Source organism: Chlamydomonas reinhardtii, chromosome 12 (assembly GCF_000002595.2).
Source record: "Chlamydomonas reinhardtii strain CC-503 cw92 mt+ chromosome 12, whole genome shotgun sequence".
In the NCBI taxonomy this organism is placed as follows: Eukaryota; Viridiplantae; Chlorophyta; class Chlorophyceae; order Chlamydomonadales; family Chlamydomonadaceae; genus Chlamydomonas; species Chlamydomonas reinhardtii.
The window spans coordinates 5,981,459-6,007,234 of record NC_057015.1 but is presented as its reverse complement, the minus strand read 5'-3'; the positions used below and the strand labels follow the sequence as shown (position 1 = coordinate 6,007,234).

The window sequence follows — 25,776 nt, the reverse complement described above, 5'->3', positions numbered from 1 at the left end:
TTTTAGGCCCGGGAAAACCCCCCATAAACGCGGGTGCGACACGGAATGGCCAACTTCCCCTTTGCTTGTGACACATCGCAAGCATCATAAACAGTTGGCCACAAGACCTCGAGTAGGTCGCAACCGCCGTATCCTGACCACGGTGCCGCGACACCGACAGACGCCTACCACGACGGGTTCACGCGTCAGTTACGTTCACACGGCCCCCGGGTAAATGCTCACACGGCCCACGCGTACTCACAGAGACTCCCACGAGAGACTCCTCGGCTGACCATCCAACATCCAAATGAAACAGCCTGCTGCGTGATCCAATTCTTGCAGGCTCAGCGTGCCCCGAAAAGCGCACGCCGCATCTTTCCATCGATCACCCTTGCTGTTGTTGTGTAGCAGCGTAGCAGCATCTACTGAGCCGCTACCCACCAACGCTATGATGGATGGATCTAACACCTTCTGTACTGATTATTATATATAGCGCCTGGCACGCACATCCTGCAGGCACACACGCAAGCACACGGACCAACCGCCATCCGCCACGCTAGAACCGTACCCACCTTAAAAGCTTGCCGGTGTGCTCTGCTGCATCCGTCCCAAAGGATAGACCTCCGCCATGTCGGGCCCCACAATCCCACACGGCCGCCACAGGGCCAGTCATACCATTCATTAGCCAATCGGACGCCCGCCCTACCGTGCTACCATCACATCGGATCGCAGCATCTGTAATCTACCGTCCTTATCGCAGAAGCATGCAACCGTTCAGGTGACAAGAAAGATGGCGCTCCCGTTCCACGCCATTGCCCCCACCTATATGCGCCCCGTACCAACCTGAAATAGAATAAGAATTAGACAAATACCGTAGACACCCTGCCGTGGGCTAGTGGTGTGAACTAAGGGAGTGGGGGGAGATGAAGGGACGGGCCAGGACCGTCTCCTGTACGCCCCCACTACCGAGTACTAACCTTGCACGTCTCCTTGGTGGTTCATGATTACAGAGCCAAGTGCAACAAAGACTTGCTGAGTCCACACGCGCACTGTAAAAGCAAGCGATGATGGCAACTAATAAACTGCCAGCCACAGGCACCAGTCGGCTCCCCAATTCCAACGATCTGATAATCCCGCTGAGTTACAAGGGCTGCATACAAGTAAGCTACGTCAAGTGCCCGCTACACCCCGCTATTACAGGACACGCGTCGTCGTCTCAGACGTAGAGGTGACCCCGTGTGCGCGTCGCCTCATTGATTTTGCCTAAGTCCCAATGCGCCCAAGTGCCAAACCTTCGCATACGGCATACAAACACGTGCAAAGCATGGCCACTGTTATGACTGTTGTGCCCAAGCATGCGTTATGCAAACAGACCCCAAACCCAACAGACCCAACAGACCAGGGCAGTGCTTTGCAGTACAGGGTCCCGTATGACAGGATGTGTGCGCGTGCTTCAGATGCGCCCGTAGTGTGAACACACACATGATCCGGGCCACATGCTCGATGGATGGAGATGCATAGACGTCACAAAGTGCGATGCTGATCGCTCCTCAATAATTCACCAGATATCTAGTTTACATACGGTGCACTATGGAATTATATATGACCAATCCTGTTATAACTGGTCCTTGATTGTCAGCTCCTCAGCGAGGAACGGCGGCAGGGTCCGCGCCAGGTCTGCCGTGGCCAAAATCTGCGGGACAGGGACAAGCGGCCACGAGGGAAAACGGTTGGTTGGCAGCTTAGCCTCGTTAAGGCTGACAGTTTCAGGTGCGATAGACTATGGCTGACTGTAACAGCTGCCCAATTCCCGCGACCCGCCCTACCCACCTGGCCTGTCTTGGCCTTGGCCATTAGCTTGGCCAGCTGTGTGAACGCCTTGCCGCGGTACGACACGTGGCCGCTGACGTCACCCGCCACCAGACCGCCCTTGAGCGGACCGCACGACACAGCCGCACGCAGACGCAGACCGCGGTACAGCAGGCGAAGGGGCAGCTCGCTCACGCCGACCGATGCCACAGTTGCGGCGTCATCGTAGGGCGTTTCCTGCGTGCCGCCGCCGCCGGCCCCGCCAACACCATTGCTTCCGGCCCCGGGGCCACCAAACAAGCTCAGCCGTTCCGGCGCCACAGTATCATCTGCCCTGCCCGGTGCCGAGGCTGCGATGCTGCCAGGAGACGGCGCGAAGGCAGGGGCTTCGGGGCCGGCCGGCAGCGCAGCTGCTGCCGCGTCCGCAACGACCTGCGCGGGAGGTGACAGCGGTCCGCCATCCAAAGTTGCGCCAGGCACAACGTCCGGGCCTACAAGCGGCTGTGACGAGCCCGCCGGTGCCAGTACCGGCAGCTCAGATGCGCCGTTGCCGTGCAACGGCGAGATTCGGGCTGCTGTCGCTGCAGACGCTGTTATTGTTGCCGCCGCATCGGCGTCGCCAGAGCAGGCCCGATGGCTGCTGCCTGCACTAGTCCGCAGCTCGTCCGGCACAGACGCTTGTCCAAACAACGCTGCATCGGCGCCCGATGGAGAGGGCCCCAGAACCAGTGACGCGGGCGCCGCAGCGCTAGGCCAGGCCCTGGAGTTGGATGCCCAGTCCACTGGCCTACCGCTTGCCCTGTCCACGGCACTGGAAACGCTGGCTGCAGATGCCAGCGTTCGCACGCCCTGTCGACCAGCACCGCACAGGTTGGCTGATACGCCGCCGCTCTCAGCATGCAGAGCAGGACTGCCGGCGCTTGAGTTTGCAGGCCGGCGCCCCGGCTGCTGCGGTGCAGCGAAGTAGCGAGCGCTAGGCGGGCCCAAGCCCGACAGGCGCGCGCGGATCCCGGACAGGCGCGAAAGCCCGCCCCGGCCGATGCTGTTAATGTTGGGCTCGCCAGGAGCTGTGGAGCCTCCCGTTCTGCGGGTGCTGCTGGCGACACTTACGCGGCCCAGAGCCAGGTTCTGTGCGTCGGTAGGCGCAGCGGTAAGCGATGCGCGGGCGCCGTGGGTAGGGGACAGCGCCTGAGCGGGTGCAAGGCCGTTGCCGATGCCTGTAGAGGCCGCGGATCCATAGCCGTAGCCATAGCGTGCACCTCGAGGCGCCGGCGCCCACACCTGCGTTGGGGCGCGCACACGCACGCACGCACGAATGTACAACAATAGACAAATGAGCACTCGCATGGGCATAGCTGCAGCGGTGTCTGCAACAAGGACCCTCTCAAGACCCCGCGGGTTTCGTCCTCGCGCCAGGCATGAAGCCCACACGGCCCGGCACCCTGCCAAAGCCGCACGGCACCCACTGCCGTTGCCATGCGCGCCAGGTGTGCAACCGCCCCTCCCTGCCCCATGCCTTGGCCGTGACGCCCCACCCAGTGAACCAGCGCCGCCGCAGTGACCCACCTCGTCACACAGCTCGTGCTCCAGCAGCCCTGCCGGCCACTCCAAGCCCGTCATGCCACGCCGCAAGGCCGCCACCCACGCAACCGCCGCGTCAGCATCTGTGAACACCAGGACTAGCGGGGGTCAGGTCAATGTCACGCATCGGCATAGTTTCTGCATAGGAAGTTCAAGGCGTCAGCGAGCCTTTGGAAAGCTACAGAAGCTGATTGCCTTTGCATACCACAAAGAACTCTTTGGCCCGCATAACAGTTTTTCATGCGAGGAGTGTGCGCGCCTGTCCGATTGAGGTAGGGACGGCGCAGAGTGGCTGGTGACAGCCGCACCATCCAACCTACCTAAACGCGGGTCAGTCATCAGGCCGCCGGGCCCTGTGCCCAAAACTTGGGAGCTCAAGAGGTAGGAGAATAGCCTGTCAGTTTTGGCATATTTCTGTGGTCTCCAAATAAAGCAAAGGTCACAGACGTCCAGCAGCGCAGTCCAGCGCAGCGAGGGTCAGGGACCGTACGGGCCATGCCACAATCGCGAACAGCAGTAGCGGGCACAAAGGCGCAAGGAGCAAGCGGCTGCTTGTCGCTATGTCATCAAACTGTGGCACTCACTGGCTACCGTACTGTCGGCAATCAACGGGTTCACATGAACATCATGCATGCATCATATGCAGGAGCAATACTCAATACAATTGCCATTTGCAGTTCTTATGTATCGACCCCCACACTAACCCAATACCAGCAGGCTACAGCGTGCACACGGACCTGAGCAGCAGGTGGCCGCAACTGCTTGGTTATTGACGGACCGCGTGCCTATGCCCGAGATTCCCTCAAGCGCCGTCGATTCTGGGCCGCCGACATCTTGGCCTTGGTGGCGGCGGTGCGCTTCTTGCCCTTCTGGGCCGCCGACATCTTGGCCTTGCTGGCGGCGGTGTGCTTCTTGCCCTTCCGGGCCGCCGACATCTTGGCCTTGGTGGCGGCGGTGTGCTTCTTGCCCTTCTGGGCCGCCGACATCTTGGCCTTGGTGGCGGCGGTGCGCTTCTTGCCCTTCTTGCCCTTCTGGGCCGCCGACATCTTGGCCTTGGTGGCGGCGGTGTGCTTGACGCCCAGGGCGAAGGTGCTTCTTCCTCTCCGCCTTGTTGATGGCGTCTATGATAGCCTTGCGGATGGCCGCAAACGGCCCGCTGTCGTCCGCCGGCACGTCCGCATAAAACCGCGGATTGTTCTTGTTGGCGCGGCCCTTCCAGCTGGCGTCCTGAAGCCACGCCTTCACCGCCTTCGCGTCTAGGGCAGCCAGCTGGTGGCTGTAAGTGCGCAGAGACATGTTTGTAATTGATTGTAATCAGTATCCGCCAGATTGGCGTGTTCACTGTTAGCGATGGCGTTATGTGCAGGCAAGCAACTTACGAGTAGGCGTAGAATTGGTACTTGACTGTGGACTGGGAGTTTATCAGGACCACGACATTGGCCGAGGGCGTGGGCTGGTTGACTGGCCGTCGCACGCCAGACTGCAGGATGCAACAGGCGTCACGGGGGCCCGCGGTTTGTCAGCGGCGCCTAGAGGGCGCTAGGTATCACCTGTCAAGGCTACAATTGCGCTTACCAAAGCGGGTCACTCACTGTGTCATTGATGTACACACGTGCCATGGGGCATCGCGCCGCGTCGCAGTCTGTGAGGTTGCCGCTGGCCCGGTCCAGCACGCGCGTGGATCCAGGGAAGGGCGCCATGCCCATGCGGCCGCGCATGGCGGCGAAGCGGGCGGGCTTCTCGGGCGAGTAGGCGGCCTTGAAGGTGGTGGGCGTGGTGATGGACAGCAGGCAGCGGCCCTCCAGGTATGTCTCGTCCTCAAACACGGCGCAGTTGCCGCTTCGCGGCCCCACACGGCGCAGCCGCCGCATCACGTCCAGCGCGGCCGTTAACCTGTGGCGCACACGCACAGGCATGCATATGGAGCCGACAATAGCCTGAACGTCATGCGTCGCGCATCAATGCTTTGAAGGTGTGCCCAGCAGTGCTCAGTCCCCAACCCCATCTCCGCGCCTCTGCATGGCAGGCGAGTACACACTTACGCGCTGGTGTTGGCCAGGTTGGACATGGTCTCAGCGTCAATGAAGAGACCCTGAGACGCGCCATGCGTCTGCGCGTAGCTCCCCAGCACCCACGTCAGAATGGTCCCGTCTACGAAGCACTCTGCAAAAGAGTAGGCGAGTGCGTTGTGTGCCGGAGCAGGCACGGCAACGTGACTACCGCACTGTGGCAGCACTGCTGCAGGGCGAGTGCCGCGACAACCGCGGGGCGCAATCAGCAAGGCGTGTGCACACGCCCCGTCTAGCACGGCCACAGGCTAGATTATTACTACGCAGGCGGTCGTGGGCTACGCAGTCGCACACTTCCCATCCACGCATCCACGCACCTGACGGGGTCATACACATGCCGTAGCCTGGCACGCTATCGCCATTCAGATCTGCACGCCACCAAACAAACACTGGATAAGGCGCTTCAATGTTATAAAGCTGGCCAACCCTGAATTCTCACCCTGCCAGTCAAGCCCGTGCCTGACCGGCGTCCAAGCTTAGTCAGTCAGTCAATCGAATGTTTGCACTTTCCACACCGTCCCTTTTGATCGCGCGCCGCCCTGCCACCCGCGCACCTGTTCCGTTGTACCGCTCCGCCAGCGCCAGCACCTGCTCCCACGTGACGGGCACTGTCAGGTTGTCGCGCGCGAACACGGGCTTGTGGTAGAACAGGAACACGGGGCTGGTGGTCACGGGGATGCCCACGACCTGCAGCAGCGGCGGGCGGGCAGAGGGGCGCGGGCCGAATGGGTTGAATGTTGGGGCACACGAGTACGCGTTGGCGCTCCCAGGCTGTATGCCGCTGGTAACTCCCGCAGATCGCAGTCGCTATAGGAACGTCTACTCGGTTGCGCTCGCGTGCACCAGTGACACAGATCCCAACGCTCACAGCGCTACGTTCACGCAACGCCGGGGCGATACCCGCCCAATCTCATAGCTCCCGTTACTATCCTATATAGCATTTGAGATACATGAAACGCACAAGTGAATGGACAGAAAGGGGTGGCTCCCTTGAGAGATTCCCAGGCGACGACCTAGATATGTAGGGCCATATCTCATAGACGCCTAGAGCCACAGATCGACAGCTTCATGCCCGACTCGATGCACACATTTCGGTAACCATCTCTCATCTGACCTTCTTTCATCACCACCCCTAAATGCCTGTGTAGGTCACTTGCATTACGAACAACCATCAAGTCTTGATTCGTAATTGCCCAAGGCTATCTTGGAGGTACGCTTTCCCTGGAGCAGCTTTCACAGGCGTAAAACAGGTAGTTTCGCGTTTAAGTCCAAACTGTGCCTCGCAAACATGCTTCGAAACCAGCATGACAGTTCCTATATAGCATATGAGATACATGAAACGCACAAGTGAATGGACAGAAAGGGGTGGCTCCCTTGAGAGATTCCCAGGCGACGACTTAGATATCTAGGGCCATATCTCATAGACGCCTAGAGCCACAGATCGACAGCTTCATGCCCGACTCCATGCACACAACAATTCTTATTTCAGAAACATAATGTGACTGTGTTCTTTCCCAGGCATTGCAACACACATCAAGCGCGCCTTACAAGTGCGCCAGACATCACAAACTAGCAGTAAGTTTGGGGCAGTGCTATTTGCCTGGTTTGTGTGTGTGTGTCTGTGTGTGTATGTGTGTGTGTGTGTGTGTGTGTTTGTGTTTGTGTGTGTGTGTGTGTGTGTGTGTGTGTGTGTGTCGGGGGGCTTCGAGCGGGGTCTATGGCTACCACGGGGGGTTGGGTAACAACATCAAAGTATAAAACTATACCACAAACTCCACTAGCTTGGACTACGTTTATACCTGGTATTCTACCATGTTCAGATATTTATCTTGGCACATTCAGGTAACTTATCAACCAGGTATTTGAAGTTTGATACGCATTTGCGTGCGAGGTTCAGCTGCAAAACAAATACATAGATTCCTTTGCATGACAAGACCATCTGCCTTGCAGATGGCTTTCATCAAGGCTTCATCTGTGAAGATCACATCCACTATCACCAATGGTTCATGCGGCCTGGATGCGCTTGGGTTCCGCCTTGGCAAACGCTGGGATGCTCCCTCACGCATCTCTGCTCGACACCTGCTGCGCTCCTCCCTGGCAAATGCAGCCTCGCTTCCACCAGTCTGGGATTTCTGGCACAGGGCTGGGGCAGCTCAGGCTTTTGAGCTTGGGCACAAGGCATTTGGGTCCACGCCTCCCCAGCTTGCGTCATCTGCTCTTTACCGGGACTGGATGGCTCTCGACTCCACCTACATCACAGACAACGAGCTCGGGGTCCTGGCGGAGCTGCTAGAGGCTGTCATTCTCGTGTGGCAGCCTGCTCGTGGAGGCTATGTCTGCATTGCGCAGATCGTGCCCACAACAGCGCGGTACATCACCTCTGTCGCATATCAGCGTGGGTCCTCTTTCACTAACAACGGGCACTATGAGGGAATTTCCATGGTGGATGGCAGCAGCCTAGAGGCTCTTACTGGCATGCACTGCAGCATCCCTGCTGAGGTCGAGCCATGGTGCCTGGCAAACCAGGACGTGGTGCAGTCAGTTGCTGCCATTCGTGCCAGCATCACAGGTATGGTGGTCAAAACACCTAATTACATAGAATATTTAGCTAACAAGATAAATTCCGCTGCATGCAGCCTCGCCACCAGATGCGGCTGTGTTCAGGGCTATTCGCCAGTCGCTGCCAATGCGCAGCAATATCTGGCGAGGCAGCCAGCCAGTGTCGGGTGTGCCTGTCTGCAATCCAACACCCACACCAGCGGCACCAGTGCCTGTGGCCGCTTCCGCCGATGGCGTTGGAGAAGTTGAAGTAGGTTGGGATCCTGCAGTGAGTGCGCGCAGTGTGAGCAACCGGGCAGGCGGGACCAGGCACGGGCAGCGGCCGTTGAGCACCCCGTGAAGAAACGCCTGGCTGTAGGCAGCCGGGGCAGCCCACGCTGCGCTGTGCTTGCGCCAGTGGCAGCTTTGCTAGCGAATCCGTACGAACCCTGCTGTGTACAACCTGAACCATCCTAACATCGCTGCCACCCCAGGCACCCACGCCCACACCGTTCCCAGCCGTCCTGGCCCGCAGCGGCCCGTTCTCATCTCCTCACTCAACCTGCACTCCCTACTATTTACACCCACAGACGGCCCCACCCCGTGGCAGCGCTGAACTCAGTGGACAGGCGTTGCAGCTCCGGGTACAGCCGCGCCACGCCCGCAATCACACGCAGCCGCTGCGGACAGGAAAGCGAGCCAGCATACCATGTTCAGTCCTGGGACACGACCTCCAGGAGCGAGCGTGTAACTGGACATGGACCTGCGTGCGTACAGGCCTGCACATTATGTGACGTGCGCTGCTGACAGCCGGAAAAAACCCGGTGTGTTGCTATAACCTTGCCCGCCCCGACGGTGGTGGGCTAGTGCCGACGGTGGGCTGGTGCACCCATATGCTTTCTGGTTCAGTCACGGCTAGCAGTAGCGGCGCTACGTCGGTGAGTTAGTTCCTACCCTCAGGACTGGGTCGTCTGCAAACTGGACGCAGGCGTGCACCAGGGCCGCCGTTTCGGCCCTCAGGCGGCCCTCGTCGCCCAGACCGCATCTGGCGAGGGAGGGACGCAAAAACTCGGCCGGGTCAGGGACACGGAAATCTTTCGGGTTGGGTTCAGGGGTGGGGCGGGGGGGGGAGGGTTATGTGCGTCTCCCCTACCCCACCCAAAGTCCGTACATTTCCTGGTGTTGACCGGACATTCACCGTGAAGAGACCCACCCGGATGCGATAGAGCGTTCCGCCTTCCAAAGGCAGGTTGGGTCAACCACGATGTCCGCAGTGAAAGGCGAAGCACCAGCATTTGCGTTCGCTGAGATGTTATCAGCAGCATAAATGCTGTGCGCTGCTGCAAGGACACAGAGCCAGACGGTCCCGCACAGGCGCATTTGACATCACCGTTGTGCGCCCTGGTTACTGAAGCCGCTGGCCAGTAGTCCAAGATCACGCCTGATTCAGCGACGCCAGCTACGATGGGGGCCCCTGGGCTTCCCATTAACGACTCTTCCCCGCTTTCATTGTGTCAACGCCATCTCTTGGCTGTGAACGTACTTCAATCAGGTACTGAAATCTAGTCCATAACTGAAATGCCCACATGCCAAAGGCAAAGGCATGCAAGGCTTGGACTTGTATTACACACTGACACGTTGTCACTCTCAGGACTTGTCGCGCTGTTTCTGCGTTTTTGAGTGTTATGTAGGTCAAACACATATCAGCAAACTACCGAGCGGTTATTGTAACACCCGCCGCTTATGACGGGGTTTCGGCGATTGTGTACGTGAGCTGCCCGTCAGCCTAGCCCTCCCTCACCCGCCCATCTCGCAACTGCGCAAGCCTGCGTCTGCACCAGTCTGCACACGCCTTCCCCGCACCCCTCCCGCGTGACCCTCTGGTCGCGCCCTCCCATTCCCAGTCCCCGGTGGCCCAAATGCATGATATCTGAGACTGATTTGAGTTGACCGCTGCTGCTCGGCAAAACCATGTTGTTGGGGGGGGGGGGGGGGGCGCAGCCCACTTTGATTGCGGCAGTTGTTGGGGGGGGGGGACGCAGCCCATTTTGACTTGCAAGGGCCCTCTCTTGAAACATGGCTCTGTGCTTCACCCCGGGCGCCTTGCTCTGATCCTGACTGTACATGCGAGGTAACAGGCAGGTACCTCCCTTGGTTACCGGCCCGGAATGGTATTTGGGCAGTCGGGCCTTGCGCACTACGGACAGCCTTGACGGCCGAAGCACGCACCGGTACACCCATCGTTACGGACTTACGGCACCCTTCGCGCTGTTTGTGAATCGGCACCTGTAAGGACCCGTGATGTGAGTGCAGCAGACCCGTGACATAATGCCGGAGGGCAATTTCCCGCTGCGATTGCACCGCACAAAGAACGCAACCTGTGGGAGCGGGATCAAAAGGGATAGCGTTCCACACGGTCAATCCTGGTGGCTCTACGCTTCGCGTGTGCCCAGTTCGACTGGTTGCGCCCAGGTGCGCTTGCGAACTCCTGGCTGGTCGCTTTCTGCATTGCTTTCACGGAATCACAGTCTCACTGCTCGTCCATGCTGCAGAATGGAAGTGGTGGACTCACTACCGGCGCTGGAGCGCATGCTGGGCGCCCTGGTGGGCGTGGAGTGGCTAGCGGTGGATGCCGAGGGTGAGAGGCATTGGCTGCAATCTCGTCAGCCGGGACTGGGCTTGGAAACCGGCGCCGCTCGTAACCCCACGGATGCAATGCAGGCGTGAGCTTGAGCCGCGATGGGAAGCTGTGCCTGCTGGCGCTGCAGCCGGCGCGGCTGCTGGTGAGGACCTGGCAGTGGCTGCCCGGATACCTGGTGGACGTCAGTGTGCTGTCCACTGAGGCGTTCTCGCACTGCAGGTGTGTGGGGTGTGACGGGGTGAGAATGTCTGGCGAGCCAAACAACCCTGTAACTGTCAGGACCTGCCCTACAGCTTCTTTCTGCTTTTTGGCACCTCGCTTATTGCATGCGGGTTGTCGGGCTCGGTCGGGTTCGGTGTTGCTGCTTTCTAGCCATGGCGAAATGCGGGCTCCTTTCGCGCCGTATCAGGCGGCGGGATTGCTCCCTGAAAACGCTGCTGGAGTGCGGGGATGTGACCAAGCTGCTGTTCGACGTGCGCCGTGACGCGGAGGCGCTGTACCACCAGCATGGCGTGAGGCTAAAAAATAGATAAACCTTCATCCTGAGACAGCTCCGACTAACCCCCAACTAACTCGTGTACGGCACCCCAACCCCCCTCAGCCGTACAGGAGGTAGCGTGGCAGTCGGCAGCTGCGCGAGTGTGAGCAGGTAGTTGTACGGCGGCCCGGCTCGGAAGCTGTCTGGCTGTAGTGACGCACACGGGTCGTTGGCGGTTGTCGGCAGGCGCGCGAGTGGGAGCGGGCAGTTGAGCGCACACGCGTGTGGGAAGCTGCAGTGGAGTACGGCGGAGCTCGGCGGAGGCTGGCGGTTGGCGCGGCGCGCGAGTGGGAGTGCATAGTCGCGGGCGTGCCGTTTGGGAAGCTGCGTGTGAGCTGTGTGTAAACTCAGAGAGATGCATGGGGCTGACCCCTGTCCATAGGCTGCCTCTAGGCGCACACGGTTTCACACGGTCGACATGGGGACCCCCGCGGGGCGGCGCCGGGGGGCGCCACCCCGTGTGTGAGTTGTGAGGATGCGGATGAGTGCGACCTGGATGCGGGGGAAACATGTCCGGTTGCGCGGCGCGCAAAGCGCGCCGTGGCGGAGCGTTTGTCCCCCCAGGCTGGTGGCGATTATATCAGAGCGCACACGGTTCACACGTCTGCCAAAGGGACGGTCGCTGCTGGGGCGGCGGCAGGGGGCTGAATCGAAGGGACTCGCTGGAGTGCATGAGAGTCGCTGGTGTGCACGCGCGGGCGGGGCGCCGGGGAACTCGGCGGAAACTGGCGGGGAATTCGTGCGAAATTCGAAAGAAATTCGAAAGGAACTCAACCGAAACTCGGGAGTAATTCCGGCAAAACTCGGGAGTCCACTGTCTCGCGCCCATAAGTCGGTCGACCTTTGCGCACCCCTGCATATGTAATGCTCCTGTTTTCTGTGCTCTATTCAATGCACCAAAAGCCAGCCCAGGAGCTGCATGCTGGAGCCCAAACGAGCCCCTCCGTACAGTGTTTGCTCGCACCGGCGGTCGCGATTAGGTGCCGCGCGCTACTGTAAGATAGCCCTTGATCTCAGGAGGTGCTTGCGGTGTGATTGGGGAGAGTTGGGGCGGTGTGGCGGAGTTGGGCCCATGCTCCCCCGCTTGCTCAGCTTGTTCCCGGCCTGTCCCTCAGCACTATGGCATAGTCCTATGAATTATCTGTGCGCTGGTAGGCGCGCACCGAATTATGGCTGCATGGGGCTCGCGCGCATGGCGTGCCCCCTAAGCGGTAATTGTACTCGGGCCGCATGCTTACCCCTAAAACTAAAATTCGCCGCTTGTATAATCATTACTACTACTCATAAGCTACTCGCCCCCGTATAGTGCGTGTGGGCGCTAGCTCGCATTTGAGAGAACCAACCCCCTCGCACCCTGCATTTTCGCCAAAACTGCCACGCGGCTATTTGATGCGGCCATTCACAGACACTTGAGCCGCTAGGGCTGTCGCTGTGGCGGTTGGGAGTGCTCACCGTTGTGAATCTTGCGCGGGACTACTGGGCGCAGCGACCGGGCTGAAGCCTGCAAGCAGGCGGTGCACAGCCACGCGTTTGAGGTCGACGGAATTGTGGGCGCGAGTGGTCGCACCAGGCTGCGACAGGGCAGAGGGCAGGTCCACTCCCATCGCGATGGGCCCGAAACCGGGCGACCACCGTGCTTCGCTGCTTCGGCCGTGGTTTTCGGCCATTCATGTACTTAGGACGTCCCCGCCCCGGGGCCTAGCATAAAACTCGCCGCCCTGCGTCCCACCATGTCCAACCGCGACTGAACCGACCGAGCGGCCGACTTCCACGGCCCTAGCTGTCCCTATCGGTTCCAAACAACCATCATAGTCTTAGAAAGTACGTATGAAAGCCCCTAGCTTTCGGAGCGCACTTGTGGCGCTGCTTTGGCTGTGCCCGGTGAGCATGTGTCGCGTGCAGGTGCTCGGCGCGCGCAATTAGATGCTCCAGCCAGGCATAATGCAATCTATGCTACCATACCGACCAGTCTGTCGCGACGGGAATTTCTTAACGGGCCCAGCAAGGGAGCGGGGAGACTAGTTCCGCGAGCGGTTTGGCATTTGGACCGGCAGCGCACAGCGCAGCGCCGTTAAGAAATTCCCGACCCAAAAGTTCTAACTAGACCTCATGTAAGGCTTCTTTGCCGGGTCGGAAAAGTAATAACGGGCGAGTGCGCGACAGGGTTCTTGTGCGCGAGCATCGCACCATGTCGACTGGCGCGTAGGGCCGTATTTTCACATGCCCGCGGCCGCCCATCTGTTGTATGTGGTCTCATAAGCACACAGACGCGGCGTGCCTGAATCTGACGCGTCCTGGAGCTGCCCCGGCGCACGCGCATGGAACCGCTGATGGCCGCTCTGGTCCAGGCTGGCCGATATAATTCCGGCAGCTCAAAAAGTTCTATCTTGAGTATATGGGTTGGCCGCAGCCCAAATCTGCGGCCCAAACGGCGCGCATATGTGGACGCAATTCGTGTGCGCGAATTCGCATGTTTCGCGCCCGGTCCCGGCCTGCACGTTTTTCGCGTACCCGCGCCTCGGATGTCCTACCTGGTGCCATAGATATGCTATACACATATAATTGCCACCACCCGCGCCGGCATGGTCACCAGCACCGGTTGGTTGACACGGTTTCGCCCTGTTGCCTGCGTGGGCTGAGGCGTTCCTGCCTAACCTTGGCTACGTACGTACTGCGTGTACTGTGCCGCATGTCATGCGCGCACTTTGCAGGCACATATGACATATATCAGATGACAAAAGAACGAAGCGGTTGAGGCGGGTGTGCGGTGCACACATGCCCATGGCCACGCCCATGAATTTGACATGCCCGCGGCCCCAGGCAGAATGCGGCCAACATGCATGTAATGACATGAGTTTAAGGAATTATTGGTCACGAGGCAGATCCGGGTTCCGTGGCCCATCGCGGCAAGGGAACGTGTCGAGGAGCTCAGGGGAGGCCAAGCACTGCGGCAACCAGGGGAGTCCCACGCACCCAGCCCGGCAGGCCCTTGTGCTCGCCCGCACGCCCCGGCACGCGCCAGTTATCGTATCTATATGTTATAAGGAGACAGATAGGGCCGGAGCTTGTCCCCAGAGCACCACTTGTGCCCTCGTCCGCAGCATTGTGTCAGAGCATGCGCGCATGCTTCCTTACGTTTGCCTGTTTTTGCGATCTAGCGCGCAAGAGTTGTCTTGTGTAGCGTTAAAAGGCCCATTGCCGGGCGGCATTTGTTAAAACGAGTGCGTGGGCGCTGGGCAAGCGCTCAGCATGGGCTCAGCCCCGACCTGCGACGAGGCGCGAATGAACTCGGGAACGCCCGCGATATAGCCCCGGGTGCCATAGACTACTTTGCTGTTGGGTATTAAATATATAGATTAGCGCGGCCGAACGCGCACTTTGACGGCTCGCGCAAATTTTGATGGGAGTGGACCTGCCCTCTGCCCTGGGCTGCGACAGCGTAAAAATAACGTCAGAACTTGATATATTTTGCGATGTATATAAACAGGGATGCATCAGGTTACTTTCATCGCCTTGTGCAGCGCGCGATAGGCGTCGGCGCTCAGGTCCTCCTGCAGCTGTTTCGCAGGCAGCCACTCCGCTTTAGGGAATCCCTTAAGTTTTATAAGGAATTGCAGCTTGCCGCCCACATACTTACTGGCCTCAAAACGCGACACCTCGAAGTGTGTTTCGCCATGCACCTGCTCGCGCTTGCCCCGCAGGCGATTTCTTCGCGGGGACCGGAGCGGAGACCGGAGCGGAGGGCGGGTCTTGTGCTTCAATTGCGCGCGTGGCCTGCTGCTGAGTGGTTTTAAGAGCGCGAGCAACGCGCCGCACCTGGTGCTGCTCGTGCGCGGCCTCTGCCTGTCACTTCGCCCCACCCGCCACCCTGTCCGTCACCTCACCACGCACCAACTGCATCTCTGACGGACGGTACAGGCGCCGCTTGCCCTCCACAGCGAAGCGATAGCCCTTCTGCCGAGTCACGGTGTAATAATGTCCTGTGAATAGGTGGCCATCTCCTTGTCAAACAGCCCCGTGCGGCCGTGCCCTCCGACAAATGTGCACTGTCACCAGGCTTGAACCCACTCACCACGCGCGTGTTCTTGGCATGCTGCCCCTTGTGCAGCGACAGCATGATGTCCACACCTGCGAATGCCTCATCAGAGGTCGGAGCCCCCCCCCCCCCTGCTAAAGAAAGTAGCATTTGTTTGGCCCTGGGTGCCGTGGGTGAGAACGTGGCAAAGCCCTCCAGAGCCCTCCAGTCTCTGGGGGGATCTGCACAGGCCTCTGGAGGGCTCTGAAGGGCTCTGGAGGGCTCTGAAGGGCTCTGGAGGGCTCTGAAGGGCTCTGGAGGGCTCTGGAGGGCTCTGAAGGGCTCTGGAGGGCTCTAAAGCGCTCTGAAGGGCTCCGAAGCGCTCTGAAGGCTGATAACCGAGAAGGCCCCGATGCGACCGCAAGGGCTCCGTCCGAAGGGGCAAGGGGCAAGCCAACACGAGCACCGCCTGTGCGCCCGGCCGCCCTGCATGCTTGGCGGGCCAGTACCCTGTTGGCCCACTATCCAGTGCAAAGGCCGCGGCAACCCACAAGATGCCGACAGCCAGTCAAGGAGTTGATAAACTGATGCTGAATGTTTGGCAGGTTGGCGGCACTGCCGCACAGCTCAATCTCGCAATCGAACCCATACCTGATTCGGCACTGCAACTATAACACCTACCATGAGGCACGTACCATGAAGCACAAAGCCCAAGCCTAGGTGTTCACAGACCGCAAGCACGTACTGGCATACACCACCAGCCCATGTACCCCGCAGCTCGTTAGCATCTCCATATAGCTGCGAGGGGAAGGCACGGATGCCACGTCATGCTGGCCATACTGTTGAACCGGGCCCGATGGGCCCATCGCTTAGGCCCAATCACAAGTCTTAACCATTCCATGCATTTGCCAACACTGGCTGCAGCATAGATAAGGTTCCAACGAGGCAGCCAACTCTCATCGCCAGCCACTTCAGTAACATATAAACGACTGCCACAGCACTCTCGCAATCAACACCGCAACGCACGGACGAGCGGTATGGTCAGCAAACAGGAGGTGGCTGCGGCTTTCAAGGCTGCCGCAGAGGCGCTCGGCGTGGACGATGACGAGCTCGGCGACTTGGCTTACACGCTGTCCAAACTATCAGAGGAGGAGCTCGAATTCGTTCCGATACGCGCTAGCAATAAGGCAATCGTTGCGTTTGCGCGGAAAGGTAGGAGGATCCGCCTCGTGGTGCCGCGTTTCAACTGCTGCCCTTCCAACCTCGTTGCGATGCCCGCATCGTTTTCGAAACACTCGCGGGCTGCGTGCATTTGAATCGCGCACCACACATCTCCTTTCTCCACGTGCCCACCGACCGCTCCCATGTCCTGCAGCCTCGGCGGCTGGCGTCGGGAGCGCGGCTGGAGCTGGTGAGTTGGTTGTGCTAGCCCAGACTTGACCTGAGCTAAGACTCCGGCCCTAGTGCAACTGCGGCGGTGCATTACGGAAGTGTTTGAGCTGTCGTGAACAGCGCTGCTGCTGGTGAGCATTTCAAGAGGCTGTAGGGTGGGCATCGGCACATTGGTAGCTGTTGGGGGCTGCGGGATGCGGCGTGGCGCGCTCGGGGCATCAGAAAGTGCCATTCAGTGGGAGGCGGGGCCACCATCCAGATTCGTCTCCTTTCCACGAAACGTTCCTCAAGATAACTTCAAACCTTGCGTTGTCTGAATTCTGACCTTAAATCCTTATGGGAGCGGATTAGTGGGCATGATCGTGACAGGATCCGCTTGGGTCGGGGGCGAGGCCCCGGACGTGGAGCGGCATCGGAGAGGGGTGCGGGATGAGCTTCAACGATGGTTTGGGTCGGGGTTGGTCGAAGGAATGTGTTGCCAGGTCACAGGTGGCAGCAGATGCAGACCGGGGGAGTTCAGGAGGCTAGCTATGCCCGGGCTCAAAGTGTCAATGACTGTCTGCATCCGCCGGAGCCTTGCGGCGCTCGGTCTCTGGCCCTTGTTGGCGAGGCGTGATTCGTTCCGCCCTGGCGATGCTGACTGCCTGCATTGCCCTGTTATCGCTTTCACGTTGTGCAGGCGCGGCGGCTGGCCAGGGCACAGCACAAGCTGGTGAGTGGGACGATGCGCACAGGGTAGCGGCTGGTCACGACACGCCGCAGCTCAGAGGGTGGCCGCTGGACCGCGGTGGTGCATTGTGAGGTTGGGGGCGCAGGCTCTCCTTTGCCGTCCACCAGCCTGCATCGTGCACGTGCAGCGCCGTTCCAAACTGCGCATGCCTTTCGTTCATGTCTTCACTTCGTTTGCATCTGTGTTTCGGTCGCTTTCAGGTGATGCAGTTGCGGCGGCTGGCCTGGGCATGGGGAGCGCGGCAGGGGCCGGTGAGTTATTGTGTTGCGCGGGCCCAGGGAATTCTCACTAGCGGCTTGTGCACATCAGCGGTTTGGGGGGCTCAGTCCAAAAAAGTTTGCCGATGCGATCGGCAGTGCAATCGACCCAACTTTATTGAAGTTCCTTATCAAAATCTGCAGGAAGACAGGTATGATGTGGGCGCGATTTGGAATGAACCAACGCGCTTTGATGCCTGCGCAAGAGCAAAGGACCGTGACGGTCGCTTGCCGTGCCTTGACCGCTCCGCAGGCGTTCGGCCAACGGTCTTCCTACGATCTCCGCTCCCAGACGCGGCCCTGCCATCCCGCTTTGACAAGCCTAGTCGCTCGCTGAAGATAGATCACGCGGAGCCCGTAGATTGCAAGACCTGGGAGCATGTGGCGCCGCAAGAACGCATTCCCGCGCTCTTCGGCCGCTTGGCGGCCGCATGTGGCAGCCACGCCACTGCTAGCGGCTTCCAAGCTATGGGCGGGGCCGGCCATGGTACAAGCAGCACGGAGGGCGGCGGCGGCGGCGGCGGCGGCGGCAGCAGCAGCAGCAGCAACAGTGGGGGTGGCGGCAGTAGCTTCGACGCTGAGGTGCTCACGCTCATCATGCATGCGGATGACATCTTCTGCAGCGCTGACGGCGAGCCTATTCGGTGAGTGCCGTGATATGGGTGGGTGAGGTGATCGTTGTCGTCAGGCCAGGGTCGTTGCGTTACCGGTAGATTAGCCAATTCCTTGGGCAACCATGGGTTATCCCCAGTATGACACTGCGTTGCGTGTGGCGCTCGTATGTGTCGGAACCGCCAATCGACAGGGTGCTGCTTCAGCAGCAAGGGCCGCCTGAAGTGCTCATCAATGAAGCTGTCGCCTGCTTCGGCACGCGCCCGCTGCTCAAGGTGCTAACCATCCTGGTCAACGGCCTGTTGGAGCGGTTGCGTGGCGGCGCCAGTGCCGACCGCACTGCAGCGGCGGCAGCAGTGGGCAGTGGGGCAGCGGCGAAGCCGGCGCCCGCCGGTATAACGCCTGGGGTGGAGCCGGCGGCTGGTAGTGATGCTGCGGCCGTGCCAGCTGCCAGGACTGGCCGCGTGAGCAGTGTTTATTGGGGTGCTGAGATGAGCCTTGAGAAGATCCGCGAGGTGGCCAGCAGCCAGGAGGGTCTTGAGTGGCTTGTGCAGGGAGGGGGCGGCTCGCTGCGCCCAGACATGCCGCTCATTGTAGTCATCTCGGATGACGACGCGACCTGGCAGCAGTGCCGCAGCTTTGTGGAGATGAAGGCGCCAGCACTGATGCTGGAGGGCAGAACGCCGCGCTCGCTGGTGGACCTGTGGCTGAGCGGCGACACACGTGTTCGCGCCATATTGGCACAGGTGGGCCCCACAGCCCTCGCCCGAGCCCCAGCGAGCCCCAGCCCGAGCCGTAGCACTCGCCCGAGCCATGCAGCTGCATAAGCAGCAGACCGCCTCAATGCGTTTGTGACGGCATGCGCGCTACAGTTGCTGGGATGGGCTTGTTCGCGTGGACGGAAGCGCGCACACTGTAGCCCCTCAGTGCCTTTGCAGTCTCTTCCCGTGCCTTCTGCGTCGATCTGGCTCTCAGCGCGCATACATGTGACGTGCCTCCTCGTTGCTCACCTGGTGCCTCCCCGGTGCCGTCGTACGTGTTGACGATTCAATGACGCAGTACTCGCTCGTACGCTCGTTCATGCCTTAACATGCAGGTCAATGAGTACATGGACCACCTGGGAGTGAGGTACGCTATTGTCAGCTGCCACTACGCCATGTGGGCGGTGCGCCGCACGTGCTCGCCACCGCCGCCGCAGGTCCTGCTGGAGAACCAGACTGAACCCCAACCCCGGCAGCAGCAGCAGCAGCAGGCGCCATCGGTGGGTCCTGCAGCCGCCGCAGTAGTCCGTGCCCGCAGTACCGGCGTGACAACCCGAAGTGCATCCCCCGCTGCTGCACGTGCGCTGGCTGCTGGCGCAGGCGGCGGTGGCTGTAGCGGCAGCGGTCCTGATGGCATGGGTGGTGTCGGCGGCAGTGGCAGCGTGGCAGGTACCGGCAGCAGCAGCCGCAAGCGCGGCCGCGCGCGCGACGGGGTGCTGCACCTGGCAGGGCCCTTTCTGGCGCCAACGGAGCACACGGACCAACAGCCGGCAGTCACAGCCGCCGCCGCCACCCTGTACACCATGCTGCTCAGCCTGCCGGAGGTGCCCGACCCACCTGCAGCAGGGCTTGCGCGGCGGCGGTTGCGGTCAGCGCCGCCCGGGCAGCCGGACGCAGGGCCCAGCCGCAGCAGTGGTGGCGGTGACGGCGGTGGTGCAGTTGGTCGCGGCGGGCAGCCCGGGGGCGCTGCTGCCGGCGGTGCGGGGCACACGGAAGGGCAGGCCGTGGGCGGTGCGGGGCTGGCGGCACATGGCAGCCGGGCGGCGACGAGCCCGCCGGCGGGAGCGGCAAGGCGAGCAGCAGCCGGCGGGGAGGCGGAGGCGCAGCCCTCGATGCTGCAGCATTGGGACGAACAGGGCGCAGCGCGCCTTGCGCTGGCGCCCGCCTCTCCATCCGAAGCAAGAGGCGGAGACGGAGCGAGCCTTGCGCCCGTCACCGGCAGCAGCGCGCATCACTGGCGGCGGCGCGCATGTTGCCTCCGCCAGCCGCCGCCGCTGCCGCCGCTCCTCATTGAGGCCGACCCCGAGGTCCTGCACGTGGGCTACGCGGGCCTTGCCTGCACCGGCCGCGTCAACGGCGAGGAGGCGGTGCTTAAGATCCTGGACTCGGACGAGCACGGCGTCGCGGCCTTCGAGGCGGAGTGCAGTGCCTACCGGGCGCTGGCCGCGCTGCAGGGCGACGTGCTGCCGCGGCTGCTGGCCGCTGGCCGCCTGGGTGACCTGGCGCCGCCGCCACCACTGTCTGGGGGGGAGGAGGAGGAGGAGTGGGAGCCGCCGCCGGACGGCGACGTGCGCTTCATCGCCACCAGCCGGGTGCGGGGCTTGACGCTGCGTCAGGCGGCGGAGCAGTGGGGCTACATCCAGCCGACGGCGGCGGCGGCGGCGGTGCACGCGCTTAAGGTACTGCACGCGGCGGACATTCGCGCTGCTGGCGGCGGCAGTGGCGGGCGCTTCCTGCACGGCGACATCCGGCTCAGCAACTTCATGTTCCTGCTGCCGGCTGCGGAGGCGGCGGTGGGGCCGCGCTGCGTGGTCATTGACTTGGGGCTGTCGCGCCTGGACGGGACGGAGGCGGAGCAGCAGGCGGAGGTGCGGCAGCTGGAGCAGCGACTCCAGTGCGGCAGTGGCTGAGGAAGAGCGAGGGATGAGTGATGAGTGCGAGGAGGTGAGGGTGGCTGGCTTCAGCCGTGGCCGAGGGAGCAGGCGGGAGGAACGGCAGGGTGGTGGGCCTGCTGGGCGGGTTCTGGGCAGGACGTGCAGTTCGGAGGTTACGAATGGGATGCGCGCTGGGCCACGGTTGCAACTGGGGTGGACATGCGGCCGCACTATTGTGCGGTGCGGTAAGAAAATGAATGACTGATTGCGGACCTGGATGTGCCAAGACAAGGGGCATCATGTAGCGCAGCAACAGGTGGCTAACAATAACGAAAACGCTTGAGATTCTTGCATGGACCGTGTGCTCAGAATAATGCATGTGTACGAACCGGCGGTGTCTCTGTATGTCCTGATACATTCATGTGAGGGGCTACCCTGCTTACTAGAATGGATGCAAGCTCAAGGCATGAATGACTGTCACACGTAACGGGTCCTCTGACAATGACGGGCTCGGCATTTGGCAGAGCCCGCTCCTACCTACATGCGCTGAGTAAGAAGGGTTCAGGTGCGCTCGAAGCAACTGTGCAGGATGCGCGCTCACTGCCATTCTAGTGTAAATGAGGGTTACCGATGACGGGCATTCCGTGGATGGTATGGAGGCAAGTGTCAACATCATCGAGGGCGCAAGACCGAGAACTCTATCTAGCGTACGGAGGGCGGGGAGCTAGCGGCGTATGTGTTGCGGATGGGCGCCGGTTGGCGACGATGTTGGAGGATGGCACCTAAGGAAACGCATAACAACCACCAAGGTAGCTTGTGGCGTGGCTGTGCCTTGCCGTGGACCGTCTGACTGCTGATCCGCAGCAGCAGAGCTCTATGACTTCATGGCTGTATGCTTTGTCACAACTGGTCGGTACTAAGCAACCTGATGTTCTGCTGTGCATGCCTGTGATTGGCTGGCTGCCGGGGTAAGCCGCAGCAGGGCAAACTATCACGGCAAGCTCGCGAAAGGATCTGTGCCGTGGGTGTACCATATGCCCCTGCGGGGTAAGCCGGCGCAGCGCAGTGGAGCCCTGTCGTTTGCTATGGCGTTTCCGGCCCCAACATGATGTGTATAAGGGAGTTGGTCCCATGGATGGCGCGCTTCAGGAAGTCCGCGAAATGTTTGAGCGCGGTGCGTCAGGTACCCGTACTCGTATATGACGAGTGCGAGAAACGTTACTTGGTCGATGTCTGGCGCCAGGTGCTTGGGTCAGGCCCCAGACGGCATCTGCCCGTTCCGCTTATACGGCCGCCGTCAGCCCGCGCTACTGCGCAGCGCATTGCCGCGGCCATGGTGCTCCTGCCGGAGGACTGGGCGGCGGCGGCGCGGAAGGTGCAAGCGCCGCGCCGTGACGCGGTCTGCGGCGCCGGCCTATGTTGAAGCCGTGCGTGTGGTGGCCCGGGGGTTGGTTGCCTGCTGTTCGTGCAGTGACGTGACTAGTTTGTTAGCTGTGGGTCAGCACGGACTGTGCACCCAACCCAACCGGCAACGTCCGGCATTGCGGGGATGCCATAGGCCATCATAGGCCCCCAACATAGATGCGTGTGCTTAATAGGTGCCGCGTCAGGTGTCTGGTGTCCATTGGGCACCAGGAGGGGAGGGTTCCATCACGAGCCCTTTTCCTGCCCTCTCGGGCAGACATCTTGTTTAAGCTCTTGGCGTGGCGGATGTCGAAGGTGGGCCGTCTCCACTACGCTTTGCTGTTGTAGCTGTCGTGAGCGAAACACGTGCATGTGTGTCTGTACCACTCGAACATGAGATGGGGCTAGAAGGTTATGTGTTTTGATGTTGTTTCCTGATATCTGTCGGCGACAGCACGGTACACGTGCTTGTTCCGATAGCGCGTGCACCAGCGCACATGTGGGCACGCTTGCGCTGGCCTGTGAACTTGAGCGCAGTTTCGCCAGCTTCGCCGTCTTTTTGTGAGTTTTTGGTGCATTTGATTGGTGCCAGCGCGATTTGATGTGTCTTGGCGGATAGCGTGTTGTTCTGCTGCTGCGTTTTGCTGTGTGTCGAGATGTGCTTGTTGGCCAATCAAGTACTGCCCGAGATACGATACCGTAATGGTGTCTGTTGCTCATTGAGGAGGATTACTCCACTTGCCGGAGTGCTAGTTCATTTGCCTGGGCTGCCGCCGCTGCCGGGCCAATCCATAGGGGCGTTGTCATGACAGTTGGTGACAGGGCGCTCAGGCTGTAATGAGGATGGATGCGTGCTGTCCCAGCAGTCCAGGCGGAAATAAGCTCTCCTTGAGACGTCATATGTGTGACAGGGCCTGCGTCTTTACGGCGTGGGCGCGTGTGCTACCAAACAAGGACAAGTGTCCCCCTGCCACGGGAAAAGGGGCTGAGCCCCTCCACTCTCTGAGGCCGAACGTCCTCATCACCCGGACATAGCCGGGGTCGGTCTGTACAGGCACATAGCCAAACCAGGTGCTCAGCAGCCACACCGCCACTGCAGAGCCAGCCAGGACACCACACAATTGACAAAAGCCGCACTACTTGTCATGCTGCTGCTGCCCCCTGCCAAGCATACCCTGCTCACACCATTGTGGCCTGCTACCTAGCTAGACACCGGCGGCCAGCCCCTCAGCCTGCGCGCTTGCGCCAAGTTTTGGGCGACGCTGCGCTCTCCTCCACGTGGCCGTTCCCGTCCCCTCCGCTACCAACATGCGCACACGTGCCGCTGTCGCTGTGTCGCTGCTGGGCCGCTGCTGGGCCGCCGCCGCCGCCGCCGCCGCCGCCGCCACCGCCGCCAGGCTGTAGTGATGCGGGCCGCACGTTTCCAAGCAGCATCTCCACCAGCGCGTGCCGGATGTTGGTTGCAGAGTTGACGTCCCGCCCCTGCACTTGCCCCTGCATTGAAGCTCGTGATGGAACATGGCAAGGGGCAGGAAAGCGTAGTCCCGATGTGTGTGGCTCCCACCCGTGCCCACATAAATGCGTAGCAAGAAGGGACAAGGCATTGGTGCGTCGTTCGCGCGCTGTTACTGTACCGACGGTAGCTGGCAGGTTGTGTCGATGTTTTGCTGACGCGCATTCCTCACGCTCCGGGCGCCCGGCCAAGGCGATAGCACCACACAGACTCAATGCGACGCCACACCGCGCGGATAGCATAGCCGATGCGCACCTGCAGGCAGGCGACCGGCGTCCACGGATGAGTTGTGTAGACGAGCACTAGCGTAATGCAACGGCGTGCAGCAAAACAATGGCCGGGCGACAGTGTGACAAACAGGGGCAAGAACAAGGCGAAGCAAAGCAGAAGAGGGGCCCGAATGTGTACGACGGCGGGCGGGCCGAATGCGGTGCAACACGCCAACAACACAACCGGAGGTGAGGAAGCGTAGCTGATGCTCGCCGTCGTACACATTCGGGCCCCTCTTCTGCTTTGCTTCGCCTTGTTCTTGCCCCTGTTTGTCACACTGTCGCCCGGTCGGATAGGTGCTGCGACGTTCGGTAGGGGAGCTGTGGCCGCGCACTAGTTGGGAGGAAGTTTCCGAGGCGTTGTTTCCGAGGCTTTGTGCGTGGCTGATGTTTGTGGCTGATAAAGAAAGAAGCAGAGTTTCGGCTGTGAGCGGCTGGCGAGGAGAGGCGGGGGCTGTTGCGTTTTGGAAGGCGGGCGGAAGGCCACACACGCCCTGCATTGAAGCGTGAGCGAGGGCAGAGTTGATTACTACACGCCGGCCCATACCGACCTGGTGTTATGTCTTTTGCCTCCTATGCCCCTGAGGAGCCTAGTTATATATACAGATACGCAACCAGCCAGTATATGCTTGAGTGTCGAGCCTGCGGATCCTGACCCGATTGACCGTCAGACTTACCCGCACTTCTTGACGCGCGCCGCGCGCGCCGGAAGCAGGGTACCGCCGAGCAGCCGAGTCTCCGGTCGGGCCCGAACTTTACTCTCAGTGCGAAACTAGATATTGTTAGTTATTTCAGCGATCGATTGATTGATGGTATCGCTCATATTCATGTCACAATGAACTACTGCAGTTTCTGTCGAGTTTCTGTCGAGTTCCATTCGAGTTTTGGCTGAATTTCCCTCGAATTTCCGCCGAATTTCCCCCGCCCCGCCCGCGCGTGCACACCAGCGACTCTCATGCACTCCAGCGAGTCCCACCCTGCTGGTGCCCAACCGTCAACCGTTTGAAACCAGGGGTTCCCGGGAACGGGTTCACGGGAACCCCTTATCCACCCAACGCAGCGCACAGCCACAGCCCGCAGCCCGACTCGCGCACCATGTCCTCGCGGTTGTTTTGGGGGTCACGTTGCTTGCCTCGCGCCTAGCGCCATAGCTTTTCCGCGGCAGTGCATCACGCCTCCTGTCCCTCCCTCCCTCCCATACATGTCGTGCTGGGCACCGGTGGCGCTGGTGTTCTCCAGGTTGGTTTCGGGCGCATCCTTTCTGGTAGTCCCAAGCAACGCCCGGCCGCCGTCGCCCAGCCCAGCCATCCCAATACAGCAGCCGCTTTCTGTCAGCCAGCCATGGGCGCGACCGTCCACAGCGTTTATCGTCGGTTACGAGGTGACATGTGAATTCGCAACTTGCGCTACTGACTGCCTACTCTCGTGCCGCCTGCAAGCCCACTCCGCCGTCCGCTCTGGTCTACGTACGCATTCGTTCCCACCACACTCGTCATTAACCCCTGTTTGAAACCGTGTGCGCCCAGAGGCAGCTCATGGAAACCGGGTCAGCCCCATGCGTCTCTCTGAGCTTACACGCAGCTCACACACACAGCTTCCTAGACGGCGCGCGCACGACTATGCACTCCCACTCACACGCCGCGCCAACCGCCAGCCTCCGCCGTGTTCCACCGTGGTCAGACGCAGCTTCCCACACACGTGTTCGCCCAACTGCCAGCTCCCACTCGCGTGCCTGCCGACAACCGCCAACGACCAGTGTGCGTCACTACAGTCAGGTAGCTTCCGAGCCGGGCC

The 25,776-nt window shown here is 60.8% G+C and overlaps 8 protein-coding genes across 9 annotated transcripts; 2 read left to right on the top strand and 6 right to left on the bottom strand.

The window, feature by feature from the left end:
* Window positions 1–54: 54 nt before the first annotated feature.
* CHLRE_12g535019v5 (uncharacterized protein) lies at window positions 55–4,853 on the bottom strand. The gene is made up of 6 exons (XM_043068631.1): window positions 4,749–4,853; window positions 4,107–4,645; window positions 3,690–3,763; window positions 3,355–3,452; window positions 1,810–3,069; window positions 55–1,672 (listed from the first exon to the last, which is right to left on the bottom strand). The coding sequence occupies exons 3-6, from the start codon at window positions 3,706–3,708 to the stop codon at window positions 1,595–1,597; spliced, it is 1,455 nt and encodes a 484-aa protein (XP_042918726.1). The 5' UTR covers window positions 3,709–3,763; window positions 4,107–4,645; window positions 4,749–4,853; the 3' UTR covers window positions 55–1,594.
* A 48-nt stretch (window positions 4,854–4,901) lies between these two features.
* On the bottom strand, window positions 4,902–6,893 carry CHLRE_12g534980v5 (uncharacterized protein). Of its 2 annotated transcripts, XM_043068629.1 has the most exons (6): window positions 6,553–6,893; window positions 6,307–6,347; window positions 5,993–6,125; window positions 5,756–5,806; window positions 5,412–5,532; window positions 4,902–5,262 (listed from the first exon to the last, which is right to left on the bottom strand). In XM_043068629.1, the coding sequence occupies exons 1-6, from the start codon at window positions 6,560–6,562 to the stop codon at window positions 4,941–4,943; spliced, it is 678 nt and encodes a 225-aa protein (XP_042918724.1). In that variant the 5' UTR covers window positions 6,563–6,893; the 3' UTR covers window positions 4,902–4,940. The 2 variants fall into 2 exon arrangements, with proteins under 2 accessions (XP_042918724.1, XP_042918725.1); XM_043068630.1 differs by having other exon boundaries at window positions 6,307–6,893.
* Window positions 6,894–6,970: 77 nt separating this feature from the next.
* On the bottom strand, window positions 6,971–9,683 carry CHLRE_12g534961v5 (uncharacterized protein). Its single transcript, XM_043068628.1, has 6 exons — window positions 9,190–9,683; window positions 8,931–9,021; window positions 8,577–8,656; window positions 8,210–8,260; window positions 7,238–7,952; window positions 6,971–7,038 (listed from the first exon to the last, which is right to left on the bottom strand). The coding sequence occupies exons 1-5, from the start codon at window positions 9,354–9,356 to the stop codon at window positions 7,862–7,864; spliced, it is 480 nt and encodes a 159-aa protein (XP_042918723.1). The 5' UTR covers window positions 9,357–9,683; the 3' UTR covers window positions 6,971–7,038; window positions 7,238–7,861.
* A 100-nt stretch (window positions 9,684–9,783) lies between these two features.
* Window positions 9,784–11,919, top strand: CHLRE_12g534945v5 (uncharacterized protein). The gene is made up of 4 exons (XM_043068627.1): window positions 9,784–10,448; window positions 10,529–10,614; window positions 10,698–10,836; window positions 11,219–11,919. The coding sequence occupies exons 2-4, from the start codon at window positions 10,530–10,532 to the stop codon at window positions 11,268–11,270; spliced, it is 276 nt and encodes a 91-aa protein (XP_042918722.1). The 5' UTR covers window positions 9,784–10,448; window position 10,529; the 3' UTR covers window positions 11,271–11,919.
* Window positions 11,920–12,361: 442 nt separating this feature from the next.
* CHLRE_12g534930v5 (uncharacterized protein) lies at window positions 12,362–13,513 on the bottom strand. The gene has a single exon (XM_043068626.1). It carries the CDS (start codon window positions 12,820–12,822, stop codon window positions 12,604–12,606), a length of 219 nt encoding a protein of 72 aa, XP_042918721.1. The 5' UTR covers window positions 12,823–13,513; the 3' UTR covers window positions 12,362–12,603.
* Window positions 13,514–14,201: 688 nt separating this feature from the next.
* Window positions 14,202–15,523, bottom strand: CHLRE_12g534915v5 (uncharacterized protein). Its single transcript, XM_043068625.1, has 3 exons — window positions 15,228–15,523; window positions 15,047–15,109; window positions 14,202–14,421 (listed from the first exon to the last, which is right to left on the bottom strand). The coding sequence occupies exons 1-3, from the start codon at window positions 15,339–15,341 to the stop codon at window positions 14,368–14,370; spliced, it is 231 nt and encodes a 76-aa protein (XP_042918720.1). The 5' UTR covers window positions 15,342–15,523; the 3' UTR covers window positions 14,202–14,367.
* A 340-nt stretch (window positions 15,524–15,863) lies between these two features.
* CHLRE_12g534900v5 (uncharacterized protein) lies at window positions 15,864–23,050 on the top strand. The gene is made up of 7 exons (XM_043068624.1): window positions 15,864–16,382; window positions 16,546–16,581; window positions 17,242–17,274; window positions 17,493–17,543; window positions 17,803–18,193; window positions 18,355–18,907; window positions 19,258–23,050. The coding sequence occupies exons 1-7, from the start codon at window positions 16,208–16,210 to the stop codon at window positions 20,830–20,832; spliced, it is 2,814 nt and encodes a 937-aa protein (XP_042918719.1). The 5' UTR covers window positions 15,864–16,207; the 3' UTR covers window positions 20,833–23,050.
* A 121-nt stretch (window positions 23,051–23,171) lies between these two features.
* Window positions 23,172–24,363, bottom strand: CHLRE_12g534876v5 (uncharacterized protein). Its single transcript, XM_043068623.1, has one exon. It carries the CDS (start codon window positions 23,698–23,700, stop codon window positions 23,428–23,430), a length of 273 nt encoding a protein of 90 aa, XP_042918718.1. The 5' UTR covers window positions 23,701–24,363; the 3' UTR covers window positions 23,172–23,427.
* Between the last annotated feature and the right edge of the window lie 1,413 nt (window positions 24,364–25,776).

Excerpts from the sequence above, each read along its gene's own strand:
- CHLRE_12g535019v5 (XM_043068631.1), bottom strand. Across the intron at positions 3,070-3,354 it reads AGCACGAGCTGTGTGACGAG|GTGTGGGCGCCGGCGCCTCG; the intron begins GTGGGTCACTGC and ends GCCCCAACGCAG. Across the intron at positions 1,673-1,809 it reads CCAAGGCCAAGACAGGCCAG|ATTTTGGCCACGGCAGACCT; the intron begins GTGGGTAGGGCG and ends CCTGTCCCGCAG.
- CHLRE_12g534980v5 (XM_043068629.1), bottom strand. Across the intron at positions 5,807-5,992 it reads GGAGCGGTACAACGGAACAG|ATCTGAATGGCGATAGCGTG; the intron begins GTGCGCGGGTGG and ends GGTGGCGTGCAG. Across the intron at positions 5,263-5,411 it reads AACCTGGCCAACACCAGCGC|GTTAACGGCCGCGCTGGACG; the intron begins GTAAGTGTGTAC and ends TGTGCGCCACAG.
- CHLRE_12g534961v5 (XM_043068628.1), bottom strand. The coding sequence starts at position 9,356 with ATGCGCCTGTGCGGGACCGTCTGGCTCTGTGTCCTTGCAGCAGCGCAC. Across the intron at positions 9,022-9,189 it reads GAACGCTCTATCGCATCCGG|ATGCGGTCTGGGCGACGAGG; the intron begins GTGGGTCTCTTC and ends CTCCCTCGCCAG. Across the intron at positions 7,953-8,209 it reads ATCGGCGGAAGCGGCCACAG|GCACCATGGCTCGACCTCAG; the intron begins GCACTGGTGCCG and ends CTGGTTTGCCAG.
- CHLRE_12g534945v5 (XM_043068627.1), top strand. The coding sequence starts at position 10,530 with ATGGAAGTGGTGGACTCACTACCGGCGCTGGAGCGCATGCTGGGCGCC. Across the intron at positions 10,615-10,697 it reads GCTAGCGGTGGATGCCGAGG|GCGTGAGCTTGAGCCGCGAT; the intron begins GTGAGAGGCATT and ends GATGCAATGCAG. Across the intron at positions 10,837-11,218 it reads GAGGCGTTCTCGCACTGCAG|CCGTACAGGAGGTAGCGTGG; the intron begins GTGTGTGGGGTG and ends AACCCCCCTCAG.
- CHLRE_12g534930v5 (XM_043068626.1), bottom strand. The coding sequence starts at position 12,822 with ATGGCCGAAAACCACGGCCGAAGCAGCGAAGCACGGTGGTCGCCCGGT.
- CHLRE_12g534915v5 (XM_043068625.1), bottom strand. The coding sequence starts at position 15,341 with ATGCTACTTTCTTTAGCAGGGGGGGGGGGGGCTCCGACCTCTGATGAG. Across the intron at positions 15,110-15,227 it reads ATGCCAAGAACACGCGCGTG|AAGGGCTATCGCTTCGCTGT; the intron begins GTGAGTGGGTTC and ends GTGACTCGGCAG. Across the intron at positions 14,422-15,046 it reads GTCCGTCAGAGATGCAGTTG|GTCGGGGCTGAGCCCATGCT; the intron begins GTGCGTGGTGAG and ends GCCTCGTCGCAG.
- CHLRE_12g534900v5 (XM_043068624.1), top strand. The coding sequence starts at position 16,208 with ATGGTCAGCAAACAGGAGGTGGCTGCGGCTTTCAAGGCTGCCGCAGAG. Across the intron at positions 16,582-17,241 it reads CGGGAGCGCGGCTGGAGCTG|GCGCGGCGGCTGGCCAGGGC; the intron begins GTGAGTTGGTTG and ends CACGTTGTGCAG. Across the intron at positions 17,544-17,802 it reads GGGGAGCGCGGCAGGGGCCG|GCGTTCGGCCAACGGTCTTC; the intron begins GTGAGTTATTGT and ends ACCGCTCCGCAG.
- CHLRE_12g534876v5 (XM_043068623.1), bottom strand. The coding sequence starts at position 23,700 with ATGCAGGGGCAAGTGCAGGGGCGGGACGTCAACTCTGCAACCAACATC.